The 16,767-nt window shown below is 47.9% G+C and overlaps 1 protein-coding gene across 2 annotated transcripts in view; it reads left to right on the top strand.

The window, feature by feature from the left end:
* The first annotated feature begins 2,365 nt into the window (after positions 1 to 2,365).
* The window catches only part of LOC120041768 (gamma-aminobutyric acid receptor subunit beta-3-like), a 94,097-nt gene continuing 79,695 nt past the window's right edge, over positions 2,366 to 16,767 (top strand). Inside the window, exons 1-3 of one of the 2 annotated variants that reach the window (XM_038986631.1) lie at positions 2,366 to 2,445; positions 2,538 to 2,629; positions 2,760 to 2,827. In XM_038986631.1, coding sequence (XP_038842559.1) covers positions 2,366 to 2,445; positions 2,538 to 2,629; positions 2,760 to 2,827 — 240 coding nt within the window. The remainder of the gene's footprint in view (positions 2,446 to 2,537; positions 2,630 to 2,759; positions 2,828 to 16,767) is intronic. The other variant, XM_038986632.1, reaches the window with a different exon arrangement.

The raw sequence follows: 16,767 nt of genomic DNA, 5'->3' as shown, positions 1-16,767 counted from the left end.
AGGTTAACACACATAACACAGATCTGATCTAGGTTAACACACATAACACATATCTGATCTAGGTTAACACACATAACACAGATCTGATCTAAGGTTAACACACAACACAATATAACTTGGTACAGATTTAGAAATACAGTATAATTCATAGGAGTAACTTGAGTAACACTTGCAGTCAACCTGTGTAAAAACTTTGTAAAACGGCAACACACTGTAATGAACCATACATTTACTCCACAGCTAGCTTGAAATGTTACGGATGGAGCCACCAATTGGTACCTATTGGGTGACTCAACCCGTTGGAATGTTGTCAAGGAGGACGTGTGTTAGCAAACCAGAGGTCCCGAGTTTGAGCCACGTACTGCCGCGTTCACATGCTAGTCGGAACTAGAAAACGCCGAAATTGCGCACTTTTTCTATGCTTACCGTTTTTACGTTTTGTTTGTGTATCCTATGCTTTCGGTGTCCTAATTCTGGTTATGGAAAATATATTTCAACGAAGTTTAGACAGTGCAATGATGTAACAGTATAACTTTAGTACGTCCCCTCGCCCCGACCTCGGGCGCGAACCAGGGACCCTCTGCACACATCTACAACAGTCACGCACGAAGCGTCGTTACCCATCGCTCCACAAAAGCCGCGGCCCTTGCAGAGCAAGGGGAAACCCTACTTCAGGTCTCAGAGCAAGTGACGTAACCGATTGAAATGCTATTAGCGCGTACCCGCTAACTAGCTAGCCATTTCACATCCGTTACACTCACCCCCCTTTCAACCTCCTCCTTTTCCGCAGCAACCAGTGATCCGGGTCACGGCACCAATGTAACAGTATAACTTTAAACCATCCCCTCGCCCCGACCTCGGGCGCGAACCAGGGACCCTCTGCACACATCTACAACAGTCACGCACGAAGCGTCGTTACCCATCGCTCCACAAAAACCGCGGCCCTTGCAGAGCAAGGGGAAACCCTACTTCAGGTCTCAGAGCAAGTGACGTAACCGATTGAAATGCTATTAGCGCGTACCCGCTAACTAGCTAGCCATTTCACATCCGTTACACAATGATTCTCTACACTGTACTTGCTTGTTTTGTCACAAAACTGAAATTTGTCAAACTATTAGAATTTTAACAACCAGGAAATGAAGGAGTGATTTTGAATAGTACATCTTTAACTAGTTTTCTGGAAGACAATCAACCGTAGGCTAAATATTGCCAATAAGATGCAAAACCTTACACTTCATAATTATGCAATAAGACCCGAGGGGGTGTGGTATATGGCCAATATACCACGGCTAAGGGCCGTTCTTACGCACGAAGCAACGCGGAGTGCCTGGATACAGCCCTTAGCCGTGGTATATTGGCCATATATCACAAACCCCAGAGGTGCCTTATTGCTATTATAAACTGGTTACCAACGTAACTAGAACAGTAAAATAGTAATATACACTATGTAGCAGACAGCTTTATCCAAAGCGTCCTACAGGTGAACCTAGAGGGAATCGAACCCATAACACTTACTGTTGTACACGCCCTACTCTACCGACTGAGCCGCATAGAATCACCACATTACCTTGTGGGATATTAAGCTAATGATGTCTGGGCATATACATTAAATGTTTTACCCAAGTAGATAATAGATATATTTACGTTTAGTGAATTGTTGCTGGCTGGCCCCCGAGTCAATATGAATTCTGCTGTTCTACCGATCAGCAAAACGCTCCAACGAGCTCGCAAACTGTAGTATCACGTAACCTGGTCCATTTAGCTCCTCTATCATACAGAGAGACAGTTTCTTCAGACTCCGGACAACGTGGTATGAACCAGTGGTGGCGGTGAGTCTCATCTAAGGGAGAGGAAAACCTGGCGTGAGAATGGCAAACACCTGGTGACAACATGGATAATGTACGCTAGATGAGTTTTACGCACTTGGAATGAATTGGTCTCTAATTCAAAAACCCCAGAAGTGACATCCGGATTTCTACATTGCTGTGGATGTGATGGTCTAAAAACCAATGCGTGCCATGGCTTGGATAATGGAGGTTTGGATGAGTTCAGACCACGACGGGTCTCGCCGCCGGTACTGGTAACGGTTTAGGCGAAATGTTTGGTGTTCACCTAATGCGCGGTGCAATAACATCTTCCGATTCCAACAGAAACAGAGAGATTTCCGACTGATGTGAAACATTTGAACTGATCAAAGATCTCGGGAGCTAACCATGTCGGGTTAATATCAGAGAGCTGCTGTTGAAATATACCCATAGATACGTGGTTTTATAACGGATTTATTTATTTTTTACGCTGGAAAAAAAACGTTAAACACCGGTTTAGAGTCTAGACGCGTGATCCCATGTCGGAGAGATCACAAGAAATGTGTGGGTTCCAGAGAAGAGGGGTATTTGACATTCTATCTGTGCCGCTCATAGTGGCGTTGATGAGCTGTGCGCAGAGGTGAGTGTTGGAGAAGAGACGAGTCGTAAAGAAAGGATGGGTCCCGTCGTATTGGAAAAAGTTAGTTTAAATATCTCTTTCTTGTATTTCAGCGCCAACGAACCCGGTAATATGTCTTTCGTAAAGGAGACGGTGGACAGACTGTTAAAGGGCTATGATATCCGCCTTCGACCAAACTTTGGAGGTACATCTAAAAAATAATTGCGCGTTGATGATGGTGCAAATTATTGCCCTATAATATTACTATAATGAATATAATAATATACGTTATTTGTCATGTTAATGGTCATTTGATTATTGGTCCCATTTCTCAGGCGCACCGGTTTCTGTTGGCATGAGTTTAGATGTGGCAAACATCGACATGGTGTCAGAGGTCAACATGGTAAGTAGTATAAGTCCATATACTTACATTTGACCATTGATTGACTGTGGATGTTGCATAATGTTAACATATTTCAGACATTCGTATGGCTTCCCTTTTCCTCGTTGACAATGTTGTCTTCATGTTGTTTGAATGGGTTGAGCGGTTAGCGCCGTAATGCTTTATGTTGACCGACAGCATTTCAGACATCAGTACGTATTACCTTTCCACTGTCTTTACTTGTCAGAAGTGAAAACCTTTGGTTGAGAAGTTCGCAGCAGATTGTTCTATTTTGTGGCTTGGTGAGCAGGATAAGGATGATCCTTAATCAGCGTTTCTTATAGAAATACATGTTTCACATTGCAATACGTGGTCATATAAAGTCATTGCTTTTCACAGTGCAACGCTCACATTACTTTTGATGTGATTCTCTTCTCATTTGTTAAAGTACATTTTACCGTTACGGCTCTTCATTGATAATCATTAAACCATTTGGTAAACATATAGATTTTTTTTGCTGGCTACTACAGATTTACATAATGAAAATGTAAGTTTGTAAAGTATAAACATTTAAAGTATGATACAGTATATACTGTAATGTATTATTATGGTTATGGATTATTATGATTCAAAGTAAGTAAAAAGGAAAATCGGATATTGACAAGATCAGAGATGTACTGAATGTAAGTTTATTGGTCACATACACAGATTAGCAGATGTTACAACAGGTGTGACGGAATAGTTGTGTTTCTAGCTCCTACAGTGCAGTGGAATGCTTGTGTTTCTAGCTCCTACAGTGCAGTGGAATGCTTGTGTTTCTAGCCCCTACAGTGCAGTGGAATGCTTGTGTTTCTAGCTCCTACAGTGCAGTGGAATGCTTGTGTTTCTAGCTCCTACAGTACAGCAGAATGCTTGTGTTTCTAGCTCCTACAGTGCAGTGGAATGCTTGTGTTTCTAGCTCCTACAGTGCAGTGGAATGCTTGTGTTTCTAGCTCCTACAGTGCAGCAGAATGCTTGTGTTTCTAGCTCCTACAGTACAGCAGAATGCTTGTGTTTCTAGCTCCTACAGTGCAGTGGAATGCTTGTGTTTCTAGCTCCTACAGCAGAATGCTTGTGTTTCTAGCTCCTACAGTACAGTTGAATGCTTGTGTTTCTAGCTCCTACAGTACAGTTGAATGCTTGTGTTTCTAGCTCCTACAGCAGAATGCTTGTGTTTCTAGCTCCTACAGTGCAGTGGAATGCTTGTGTTTCTAGCTCCTACAGCAGAATGCTTGTGTTTCTAGCCCCTACAGTGCAGCAGAATGCTTGTGTTTCTAGCTCCTACAGTGCAGCAGAATGCTTGTGTTTCTAGCTCCTACAGTACAGCAGAATGCTTGTGTTTCTAGCTCCTACAGCAGAATGCTTGTGTTTCTAGCTCCTACAGCAGAATGCTTGTGTTTCTAGCTCCTACAGTGCAGCAGAATGCTTGTGTTTCTAGCTCCTACAGTACAGCAGAATGCTTGTGTTTCTAGCTCCTACAGTGCAGTGGAATGCTTGTGTTTCTAGCTCCTACAGCAGAATGCTTGTGTTTCTAGCTCCTACAGTACAGCAGAATGCTTGTGTTTCTAGCTCCTACAGTACAGTGGAATGCTTGTGTTTCTAGCTCCTACAGTGCAGCAGAATGCTTGTGTTTCTAGCTCCTACAGTGCAGTGGAATGCTTGTGTTTCTAGCTCCTACAGTGCAGTGGAATGCTTGTGTTTCTAGCTCCTACAGTGCAGCAGAATGCTTGTGTTTCTAGCTCCTACAGTACAGCAGAATGCTTGTGTTTCTAGCTCCTACAGTGCAGTGGAATGCTTGTGTTTCTAGCTCCTACAGCAGAATGCTTGTGTTTCTAGCTCCTACAGCAGAATGCTTGTGTTTCTAGCTCCTACAGCAGAATGCTTGTGTTTCTAGCTCCTACAGTACAGTTGAATGCTTGTGTTTCTAGCTCCTACAGTACAGTTGAATGCTTGTGTTTCTAGCTCCTACAGCAGAATGCTTGTGTTTCTAGCTCCTACAGTGCAGTGGAATGCTTGTGTTTCTAGCTCCTACAGCAGAATGCTTGTGTTTCTAGCCCCTACAGTGCAGCAGAATGCTTGTGTTTCTAGCTCCTACAGTGCAGCGGAATGCTTGTGTTTCTAGCTCCTACAGTACAGCAGAATGCTTGTGTTTCTAGCTCCTACAGCAGAATGCTTGTGTTTCTAGCTCCTACAGCAGAATGCTTGTGTTTCTAGCTCCTACAGTGCAGCAGAATGCTTGTGTTTCTAGCTCCTACAGTACAGCAGAATGCTTGTGTTTCTAGCTCCTACAGTGCAGTGGAATGCTTGTGTTTCTAGCTCCTACAGCAGAATGCTTGTGTTTCTAGCTCCTACAGCAGAATGCTTGTGTTTCTAGCTCCTACAGCAGAATGCTTGTGTTTCTAGCTCCTACAGTACAGTTGAATGCTTGTGTTTCTAGCTCCTACAGTACAGTTGAATGCTTGTGTTTCTAGCTCCTACAGCAGAATGCTTGTGTTTCTAGCCCCTACAGTGCAGCAGAATGCTTGTGTTTCTAGCTCCTACAGTACAGCAGAATGCTTGTGTTTCTAGCTCCTACAGTACAGCAGAATGCTTGTGTTTCTAGCTCCTACAGCAGAATGCTTGTGTTTCTAGCTCCTACAGCAGAATGCTTGTGTTTCTAGCCCCTACAGTGCAGCAGAATGCTTGTGTTTCTAGCTCCTACAGTGCAGTGGAATGCTTGTGTTTCTAGCTCCTACAGTGCAGTGGAATGCTTGTGTTTCTAGCTCCTACAGCAGAATGCTTGTGTTTCTAGCTCCTACAGTACAGTGGAATGCTTGTGTTTCTAGCTCCTACAGCAGAATGCTTGTGTTTCTAGCTCCTACAGTACAGTTGAATGCTTGTGTTTCTAGCTCCTACAGTACAGTGGAATGCTTGTGTTTCTAGCTCCTACAGCAGAATGCTTGTGTTTCTAGCTCCTACAGTACAGCAGAATGCTTGTGTTTCTAGCTCCTACAGTACAGTGGAATGCTTGTGTTTCTAGCTCCTACAGCAGAATGCTTGTGTTTCTAGCTCCTACAGTACAGTTGAATGCTTGTGTTTCTAGCTCCTACAGCAGAATGCTTGTGTTTCTAGCTCCTACAGTACAGCAGAATGCTTGTGTTTCTAGCTCCTACAGCAGAATGCTTGTGTTTCTAGCTCCTACAGCAGAATGCTTTTGTTTCTAGCTCCTACAGTGCAGCAGAATGCTTGTGTTTCTAGCTCCTACAGCAGAATGCTTGTGTTTCTAGCTCCTACAGTGCAGCAGAATGCTTGTGTTTCTAGCTCCTACAGTGCAGCAGAATGCTTGTGTTTCTAGCTCCTACAGTGCAGTGGAATGCTTGTGTTTCTAGCTCCTACAGTACAGCAGAATGCTTGTGTTTCTAGCTCCTACAGTGCAGTGGAATGCTTGTGTTTCTAGCTCCTACAGTACAGCAGAATGCTTGTGTTTCTAGCTCCTACAGTGCAGTGGAATGCTTGTGTTTCTAGCTCCTACAGTACAGCAGAATGCTTGTGTTTCTAGCTCCTACAGTACAGCAGAATGCTTGTGTTTCTAGCTCCTACAGTACAGTGGAATGCTTGTGTTTCTAGCTCCTACAGTGCAGTGGAATGCTTGTGTTTCTAGCTCCTACAGTACAGCAGAATGCTTGTGTTTCTAGCTCCTACAGTGCAGTGGAATGCTTGTGTTTCTAGCTCCTACAGTACAGCAGAATGCTTGTGTTTCTAGCTCCTACAGTACAGCAGAATGCTTGTGTTTCTAGCTCCTACAGTGCAGCAGAATGCTTGTGTTTCTAGCTCCTACAGTACAGTGGAATGCTTGTGTTTCTAGCTCGTACAGTACAGCAGAATGCTTGTGTTTCTAGCTCCTACAGTACAGCAGAATGCTTGTGTTTCTAGCTCCTACAGTGCAGTGGAATGCTTGTGTTTCTAGCTCCTACAGTACAGCAGAATGCTTGTGTTTCTAGCTCCTACAGTACAGTGGAATGCTTGTGTTTCTAGCTCCTACAGTGCAGTGGAATGCTTGTGTTTCTAGCTCCTACAGCAGAATGCTTGTGTTTCTAGCTCCTACAGCAGAATGCTTGTGTTTCTAGCTCCTACAGTACAGCAGAATGCTTGTGTTTCTAGCTCCTACAGTACAGTTGAATGCTTGTGTTTCTAGCTCCTACAGTACAGTGGAATGCTTGTGTTTCTAGCTCCTACAGTGCAGTGGAATGCTTGTGTTTCTAGCTCCTACAGTACAGTGGAATGCTTGTGTTTCTAGCTCGTACAGTACAGTGGAATAGTAAGCAATACAATAATATATAGACCAATACAGTAATATTTTATTAAATTGTACCTTTATTTCACTAGGCAAGTCAGTTAAGAACAAATTCTTATTTTCTATGACGGCCTTGGAACAGTGGGTTAACTGCCTTGTTCAGGGGCAGAACAACAGATTTGTACCTTGTCAGCTCGGGGATTTGAACTTGCAACCTTTCGATTACTAGTCCAACACTCTAACCACTAGGCTATCCTGCCCAATACAGTACTCTAAAAACATAATATAAGCCAATACTGTAATACAGCCCAATACAGTACTGTAATACCATAATATAAGCCAGTCACTGGTATAGAGTACTTCAGTGAAAATACTTTAAAGTACTACGTAAGTAGTTTTTTGGGGTATCTGTACTTTACTTTACTATTTATATTTTTGACAACTTTTAATTTTACTCCACTACATTCCTAAAGAAAATATTGTACTTTTTACTCCATACATTTTCCCTGATATGCAAGAGTACTCGTTACATTTTGAATGCTTAGCAGGACAGGAAAATGGTCTAATTTGCATACTTATCAAGAGAACCTCCCTGGTCATCCCTACTGCCTCTGATCGGGCAGACTCACTAAACACAGATGCTTCGTTTGTAAGTTATGTCTGAGTGTTGAACTGTGACCTGGCCATCCGTTAAAAAAAAATAAAACAAGAAAATCGCCTTGTCTGGTTTGCTTAATATAAAACATTTTAAATGATTTCTACTTCTACTTTTGATACTAAGTATATTTAAAACCAAATACTTTTAGTATTTTACTGGGTGACTAACTTTTACTTGAGTCATTTTTCTTTTAAGGTATCTTTACTTTCACTCAATTATGAAAATGTAGTTATTTTTTCACCACTGAAGCCAATACTGTAATATCGTAATATTGTCCAATACAATACTGTAATACCGTAATATAGGCCAATAAAGTACTGTAATACTGTAATATTGTCCAGTACTGTAATACTGTAATATAGCCCAATACAATACTGTAATACCGTAAACTGGGCCAATACAGTACTGTAATACCATAATATAAGCCAATACGGTAATATAGGCCAATACGGTAATATAGGCCAATACAGTACTGTAATATAGGCCAATACAGTACTGTAATATAGGCCAATACAGTACTGTAATATAGGCCAATACAGTACTGTAATATAGGCCAATACAGTACTGTAATATAGGCCAATACAGTACTGTAATATAGGCCAATACAGTACTGTAATATAGGCCAATACAGTACTGTAATTTAGGCCAATACAGTACTGTAATTTAGGCCAATACAGTACTGTAATTTAGGCCAATACAGTACTGTAATATAGGCCAATACAGTACGGTAATATAGGCCAATACAGTACTGTAATATAGGCCAATACAGTACGGTAATATAGGCCAATACAGTACTGTAATATAGGCCAATACAGTACTGTAATATAGGCCAATACAGTACTGTAATATAGGCCAATACAGTACTGTAATATAGGCCAATACAGTACTGTAATATAGGCCAATACAGTACTGTAATATAGGCCAATACAGTACTGTAATATAGGCCAATACAGTACTGTAATTTAGGCCAATACAGTACTGTAATTTAGGCCAATACAGTACTGTAATATAGGCCAATACAGTACTGTAATTTAGGCCAATACAGTACTGTAATTTAGGCCAATACAGTACTGTAATTTAGGCCAATACAGTACTGTAATATAGGCCAATACAGTACTGTAATATAGGCCAATACAGTAATATATATATATACACCATTTACATAGCATAACATGTTATCCGAAGTGACAACAGTCCACCCATGTTGCTATGTGACCCCAGTGGGAATACAACCCACAACTCCGATGTTGCCAGGGCCATGCTCTAATGAACTGAGCTACGTACAGGACCAGTACAATACATTCGTACGATACCAAAGTGCTTGGTTATGTTGTTGCCTTCTTAACTTTGTAACAACTATTTTAGGCGTTTCATAATGAGTCAGCAGAGCAGAGCTAAGTGGTCGAGCCCACAGAGGTCCATTTAAAAAGCATTACTCCCCCCCAACAGTAGAACCAGTCTTAGAGAGACTGTGTCCCAAATGGTACCCCATTTCCTATACAGTTGCACTACTTTTGACCACGGCCCATAGGGCTCTGGTGAAGAGTAGTGCACTATGTAGGGAATAGGTTGCCATTTGGGACACATGTTCAGAATGGTTTCTGAATAATTCACAGCCTGACTCTGTTGCTTGATGTGTGGCAGGTTGTTACAACCCTGTCCTAGCCTGCTTGGTGTGTGGCAGGTTGGTACAACCCTGTCCTAGCCTGCTTGATGTGTGGCAGGTTATTACAACCCTGTCCTAGCCTGCTTGGTGTGTGGCAGGTTGGTACAACCCTGTCCTAGCCTGCTTGGTGTGTGGCAGGTTGGTACAACCCTGTCCTAGCCTGCTTGGTGTGTGGCAGGTTGGTACAACCCTGTCCTAGCCTGCTTGGTGTGTGGCAGGTTGGTACAACCCTGTCCTAGCCTGCTTGGTGTGTGGCAGGTTGGTACAACCCTGTCCTAGCCTGCTTGATGTGTGGCAGGTTGGTACAACCCTGTCCTAGCCTGCTTGGTGTGTGGCAGGTTATTACAACCCTGTCCTAGCCTGCTTGGTGTGTGGCAGGTTGGTACAACCCTGTCCTAGCCTGCTTGGTGTGTGGCAGGTTGGTACAACCCTGTCCTAGCCTGCTTGGTGTGTGGCAGGTTGGTACAACCCTGTCCTAGCCTGCTTGGTGTGTGGCAGGTTGGTACAACCCTGTCCTAGCCTGCTTGGTGTGTGGCAGGTTGGTACAACCCTGTCCTAGCCTGCTTGGTGTGTGGCAGGTTATTACAACCCTGTCCTAGCCTGCTTGATGTGTGGCAGGTTGGTACAACCCTGTCCTAGCCTGCTTGATGTGTGGCAGGTTGGTACAACCCTGTCCTAGCCTGCTTGGTGTGTGGCAGGTTGTTACAACCCTGTCCTAGCCTGCTTGGTGTGTGGCAGGTTGGTACAACCCTGTCCTAGCCTGCTTGGTGTGTGGCAGGTTGGTACAACCCTGTCCTAGCCTGCTTGGTGTGTGGCAGGTTGGTACAACCCTGTCCTAGCCTGCTTGGTGTGTGGCAGGTTGGTACAACCCTGTCCTAGCCTGCTTGGTGTGTGGCAGGTTGGTACAACCCTGTCCTAGCCTGCTTGGTGTGTGGCAGGTTGGTACAACCCTGTCCTAGCCTGCTTGGTGTGTGGCAGGTTATTACAACCCTGTCCTAGCCTGCTTGATGTGTGGCAGGTTATTACAACCCTGTCCTAGCCTGCTTGGTGTGTGGCAGGTTGGTACAACCCTGTCCTAGCCTGCTTGGTGTGTGGCAGGTTATTACAACCCTGGCCTAGCCTGCTTGGTGTGTGGCAGGTTGGTACAACCCTGTCCTAGCCTGCTTGATGTGTGGCAGGTTATTACAACCCTGTCCTAGCCTGCTTGGTGTGTGGCAGGTTGGTACAACCCTGTCCTAGCCTGCTTGATGTGTGGCAGGTTATTACAACCCTGTCCTAGCCTGCTTGGTGTGTGGCAGGTTATTACAACCCTGTCCTAGCCTGCTTGGTGTGTGGCAGGTTATTACAACCCTGTCCTAGCCTGCTTGGTGTGTGGCAGGTTGGTACAACCCTGTCCTAGCCTGCTTGGTGTGTGGCAGGTTGGTACAACCCTGTCCTAGCCTGCTTGGTGTGTGGCAGGTTGGTACAACCCTGTCCTAGCCTGCTTGGTGTGTGGCAGGTTGGTACAACCCTGTCCTAGCCTGCTTGGTGTGTGGCAGGTTGGTACAACCCTGTCCTAGCCTGCTTGGTGTGTGGCAGGTTGGTACAACCCTGTCCTAGCCTGCTTGGTGTGTGGCAGGTTGGTACAACCCTGTCCTAGCCTGCTTGGTGTGTGGCAGGTTGGTACAACCCTGTCCTAGCCTGCTTGGTGTGTGGCAGGTTGGTACAACCCTGTCCTAGCCTGCTTGGTGTGTGGCAGGTTGGTACAACCCTGTCCTAGCCTGCTTGGTGTGTGGCAGGTTGGTACAACCCTGTCCTAGCCTGCTTGGTGTGTGGCAGGTTATTACAACCCTGTCCTAGCCTGCTTGGTGTGTGGCAGGTTGGTACAACCCTGTCCTAGCCTGCTTGGTGTGTGGCAGGTTGGTACAACCCTGTCCTAGCCTGCTTGGTGTGTGGCAGGTTGGTACAACCCTGTCCTAGCCTGCTTGGTGTGTGGCAGGTTGGTACAACCCTGTCCTAGCCTGCTTGGTGTGTGGCAGGTTGGTACAACCCTGTCCTAGCCTGCTTGGTGTGTGGCAGGTTATTACAACCCTGTCCTAGCCTGCTTGATGTGTGGCAGGTTGGTACAACCCTGTCCTAGCCTGCTTGATGTGTGGCAGGTTGGTACAACCCTGTCCTAGCCTGCTTGGTGTGTGGCAGGTTGGTACAACCCTGTCCTAGCCTGCTTGGTGTGTGGCAGGTTGGTACAACCCTGTCCTAGCCTGCTTGGTGTGTGGCAGGTTGGTACAACCCTGTCCTAGCCTGCTTGGTGTGTGGCAGGTTGGTACAACCCTGTCCTAGCCTGCTTGGTGTGTGGCAGGTTGGTACAACCCTGTCCTAGCCTGCTTGGTGTGTGGCAGGTTGGTACAACCCTGTCCTAGCCTGCTTGGTGTGTGGCAGGTTGGTACAACCCTGTCCTAGCCTGCTTGGTGTGTGGCAGGTTGGTACAACCCTGTCCTAGCCTGCTTGGTGTGTGGCAGGTTGGTACAACCCTGTCCTAGCCTGCTTGGTGTGTGGCAGGTTGGTACAACCCTGTCCTAGCCTGCTTGGTGTGTGGCAGGTTGGTACAACCCTGTCCTAGCCTGCTTGATGTGTGGCAGGTTGGTACAACCCTGTCCTAGCCTGCTTGGTGTGTGGCAGGTTATTACAACCCTGTCCTAGCCTGCTTGGTGTGTGGCAGGTTATTACAACCCTGTCCTAGCCTGCTTGGTGTGTGGCAGGTTGGTACAACCCTGTCCTAGCCTGCTTGGTGTGTGGCAGGTTGGTACAACCCTGTCCTAGCCTGCTTGGTGTGTGGCAGGTTGGTACAACCCTGTCCTAGCCTGCTTGGTGTGTGGCAGGTTGGTACAACCCTGTCCTAGCCTGCTTGGTGTGTGGCAGGTTGGTACAACCCTGTCCTAGCCTGCTTGGTGTGTGGCAGGTTGGTACAACCCTGTCCTAGCCTGCTTGGTGTGTGGCAGGTTGGTACAACCCTGTCCTAGCCTGCTTGGTGTGTGGCAGGTTGTTACAACCCTGTCCTAGCCTGCTTGGTGTGTGGCAGGTTGGTACAACCCTGTCCTAGCCTGCTTGATGTGTGGCAGGTTGGTACAACCCTGTCCTAGCCTGCTTGGTGTGTGGCAGGTTATTACAACCCTGTCCTAGCCTGCTTGGTGTGTGGCAGGTTATTACAACCCTGTCCTAGCCTGCTTGGTGTGTGGCAGGTTATTACAACCCTGTCCTAGCCTGCTTGGTGTGTGGCAGGTTGGTACAACCCTGTCCTAGCCTGCTTGGTGTGTGGCAGGTTGGTACAACCCTGTCCTAGCCTGCTTGGTGTGTGGCAGGTTGGTACAACCCTGTCCTAGCCTGCTTGGTGTGTGGCAGGTTGGTACAACCCTGTCCTAGCCTGCTTGGTGTGTGGCAGGTTGGTACAACCCTGTCCTAGCCTGCTTGGTGTGTGGCAGGTTATTACAACCCTGTCCTAGCCTGCTTGGTGTGTGGCAGGTTGGTACAACCCTGTCCTAGCCTGCTTGGTGTGTGGCAGGTTGGTACAACCCTGTCCTAGCCTGCTTGATGTGTGGCAGGTTGGTACAACCCTGTCCTAGCCTGCTTGATGTGTGGCAGGTTGGTACAACCCTGTCCTAGCCTGCTTGGTGTGTGGCAGGTTATTACAACCCTGTCCTAGCCTGCTTGGTGTGTGGCAGGTTATTACAACCCTGTCCTAGCCTGCTTGGTGTGTGGCAGGTTATTACAACCCTGTCCTAGCCTGCTTGGTGTGTGGCAGGTTATTACAACCCTGTCCTAGCCTGCTTGGTGTGTGGCAGGTTATTACAACCCTGTCCTAGCCTGCTTGGTGTGTGGCAGGTTGGTACAACCCTGTCCTAGCCTGCTTGGTGTGTGGCAGGTTGGTACAACCCTGTCCTAGCCTGCTTGGTGTGTGGCAGGTTATTACAACCCTGTCCTAGCCTGCTTGGTGTGTGGCAGGTTATTACAACCCTGTCCTAGCCTGCTTGGTGTGTGGCAGGTTATTACAACCCTGTCCTAGCCTGCTTGGTGTGTGGCAGGTTGGTACAACCCTGTCCTAGCCTGCTTGGTGTGTGGCAGGTTGGTACAACCCTGTCCTAGCCTGCTTGGTGTGTGGCAGGTTATTACAACCCTGTCCTAGCCTGCTTGGTGTGTGGCAGGTTATTACAGCCCTGTCCTAGCCTGCTTGGTGTGTGGCAGGTTGGTACAACCCAGTCCTAGCCTGCTTGGTGTGTGGCAGGTTATTACAACCCTGTCCTAGCCTGCTTGGTGTGTGGCAGGTTATTACAACCCTGTCCTAGCCTGCTTGGTGTGTGGCAGGTTATTACAACCCTGTCCTAGCCTGCTTGGTGTGTGGCAGGTTATTACAACCCTGTCCTAGCCTGCTTGGTGTGTGGCAGGTTATTACAACCCTGTCCTAGCCTGCTTGGTGTGTGGCAGGTTATTACAACCCTGTCCTAGCCTGCTTGGTGTGTGGCAGGTTATTACAACCCTGTCCTAGCCTGCTTGGTGTGTGGCAGGTTATTACAACCCTGTCCTAGCCTGCTTGGTGTTTGGCAGGTTATTACAACCCTGTCCTAGCCTGCTTGGTGTGTGGCAGGTTATTACAACCCTGTCCTAGCCTGCTTGGTGTGTGGCAGGTTATTACAACCCTGTCCTAGCCTGCTTGGTGTGTGGCAGGTTATTACAACCCTGTCCTAGCCTGCTTGGTGTGTGGCAGGTTATTACAACCCTGTCCTAGCCTGCTTGGTGTGTGGCAGGTTGGTACAACCCTGTCCTAGCCTGCTTGGTGTGTGGCAGGTTATTACAACCCTGTCCTAGCCTGCTTGGTGTGTGGCAGGTTATTACAACCCTGTCCTAGCCTGCTTAGTGTGTGGCAGGTTGGTACAACCCTGTCCTAGCCTGCTTGGTGTGTGGCAGGTTGGTACAACCCTGTCCTAGCCTGCTTGGTGTGTGGCAGGTTGGTACAACCCTGTCCTAGCCTGCTTGGTGTGTGGCAGGTTGGTACAACCCTGTCCTAGCCTGCTTGGTGTGTGGCAGGTTGGTACAACCCTGTCCTAGCCTGCTTGGTGTGTGGCAGGTTGGTACAACCCTGTCCTAGCCTGCTTGGTGTGTGGCAGGTTGGTACAACCCTGTCCTAGCCTGCTTGGTGTGTGGCAGGTTGGTACAACCCTGTCCTAGCCTGCTTGGTGTGTGGCAGGTTGGTACAACCCTGTCCTAGCCTGCTTGGTGTGTGGCAGGTTGGTACAACCCTGTCCTAGCCTGCTTGGTGTGTGGCAGGTTGGTACAACCCTGTCCTAGCCTGCTTGGTGTGTGGCAGGTTGGTACAACCCTGTCCTAGCCTGCTTGGTGTGTGGCAGGTTGGTACAACCCTGTCCTAGCCTGCTTGGTGTGTGGCAGGTTGGTACAACCCTGTCCTAGCCTGCTTGGTGTGTGGCAGGTTGGTACAACCCTGTCCTAGCCTGCTTGGTGTGTGGCAGGTTGGTACAACCCTGTCCTAGCCTGCTTGGTGTGTGGCAGGTTGGTACAACCCTGTCCTAGCCTGCTTGGTGTGTGGCAGGTTGGTACAACCCTGTCCTAGCCTGCTTGATGTGTGGCAGGTTGGTACAACCCTGTCCTAGCCTGCTTGGTGTGTGGCAGGTTATTACAACCCTGTCCTAGCCTGCTTGGTGTGTGGCAGGTTGGTACAACCCTGTCCTAGCCTGCTTGGTGTGTGGCAGGTTGGTACAACCCTGTCCTAGCCTGCTTGGTGTGTGGCAGGTTGGTACAACCCTGTCCTAGCCTGCTTGGTGTGTGGCAGGTTGGTACAACCCTGTCCTAGCCTGCTTGGTGTGTGGCAGGTTGGTACAACCCTGTCCTAGCCTGCTTGGTGTGTGGCAGGTTGGTACAACCCTGTCCTAGCCTGCTTGGTGTGTGGCAGGTTGGTACAACCCTGTCCTAGCCTGCTTGGTGTGTGGCAGGTTGTTACAACCCTGTCCTAGCCTGCTTGGTGTGTGGCAGGTTGGTACAACCCTGTCCTAGCCTGCTTGGTGTGTGGCAGGTTGGTACAACCCTGTCCTAGCCTGCTTGGTGTGTGGCAGGTTATTACAACCCTGTCCTAGCCTGCTTGGTGTGTGGCAGGTTATTACAACCCTGTCCTAGCCTGCTTGGTGTGTGGCAGGTTATTACAACCCTGTCCTAGCCTGCTTGGTGTGTGGCAGGTTGGTACAACCCTGTCCTAGCCTGCTTGGTGTGTGGCAGGTTGGTACAACCCTGTCCTAGCCTGCTTGGTGTGTGGCAGGTTGGTACAACCCTGTCCTAGCCTGCTTGGTGTGTGGCAGGTTGGTACAACCCTGTCCTAGCCTGCTTGGTGTGTGGCAGGTTGGTACAACCCTGTCCTAGCCTGCTTGGTGTGTGGCAGGTTATTACAACCCTGTCCTAGCCTGCTTGGTGTGTGGCAGGTTGGTACAACCCTGTCCTACTCTGCTTGGTGTGTGGCAGGTTGGTACAACCCTGTCCTAGCCTGCTTGATGTGTGGCAGGTTGGTACAACCCTGTCCTAGCCTGCTTGGTGTGTGGCAGGTTGGTACAACCCTGTCCTAGCCTGCTTGGTGTGTGGCAGGTTATTACAACCCTGTCCTAGCCTGCTTGGTGTGTGGCAGGTTATTACAACCCTGTCCTAGCCTGCTTGGTGTGTGGCAGGTTATTACAACCCTGTCCTAGCCTGCTTGGTGTGTGGCAGGTTATTACAACCCTGTCCTAGCCTGCTTGGTGTGTGGCAGGTTATTACAACCCTGTCCTAGCCTGCTTGGTGTGTGGCAGGTTGGTACAACCCTGTCCTAGCCTGCTTGGTGTGTGGCAGGTTGGTACAACCCTGTCCTAGCCTGCTTGGTGTGTGGCAGGTTATTACAACCCTGTCCTAGCCTGCTTGGTGTGTGGCAGGTTATTACAACCCTGTCCTAGCCTGCTTGGTGTGTGGCAGGTTATTACAACCCTGTCCTAGCCTGCTTGGTGTGTGGCAGGTTGGTACAACCCTGTCCTAGCCTGCTTGGTGTGTGGCAGGTTGGTACAACCCTGTCCTAGCCTGCTTGGTGTGTGGCAGGTTATTACAACCCTGTCCTAGCCTGCTTGGTGTGTGGCAGGTTATTACAGCCCTGTCCTAGCCTGCTTGGTGTGTGGCAGGTTGGTACAACCCTGTCCTAGCCTGCTTGGTGTGTGGCAGGTTATTACAACCCTGTCCTAGCCTGCTTGGTGTGTGGCAGGTTATTACAACCCTGTCCTAGCCTGCTTGGTGTGTGGCAGGTTATTACAACCCTGTCCTAGCCTGCT

Source organism: Salvelinus namaycush, unplaced genomic scaffold (genome assembly GCF_016432855.1).
Source record: "Salvelinus namaycush isolate Seneca unplaced genomic scaffold, SaNama_1.0 Scaffold532, whole genome shotgun sequence".
Lineage (NCBI taxonomy): Eukaryota > Metazoa > Chordata > Actinopteri > Salmoniformes > Salmonidae > Salvelinus > Salvelinus namaycush.
This window is presented reverse-complemented; position numbering and strand designations above follow the sequence as displayed.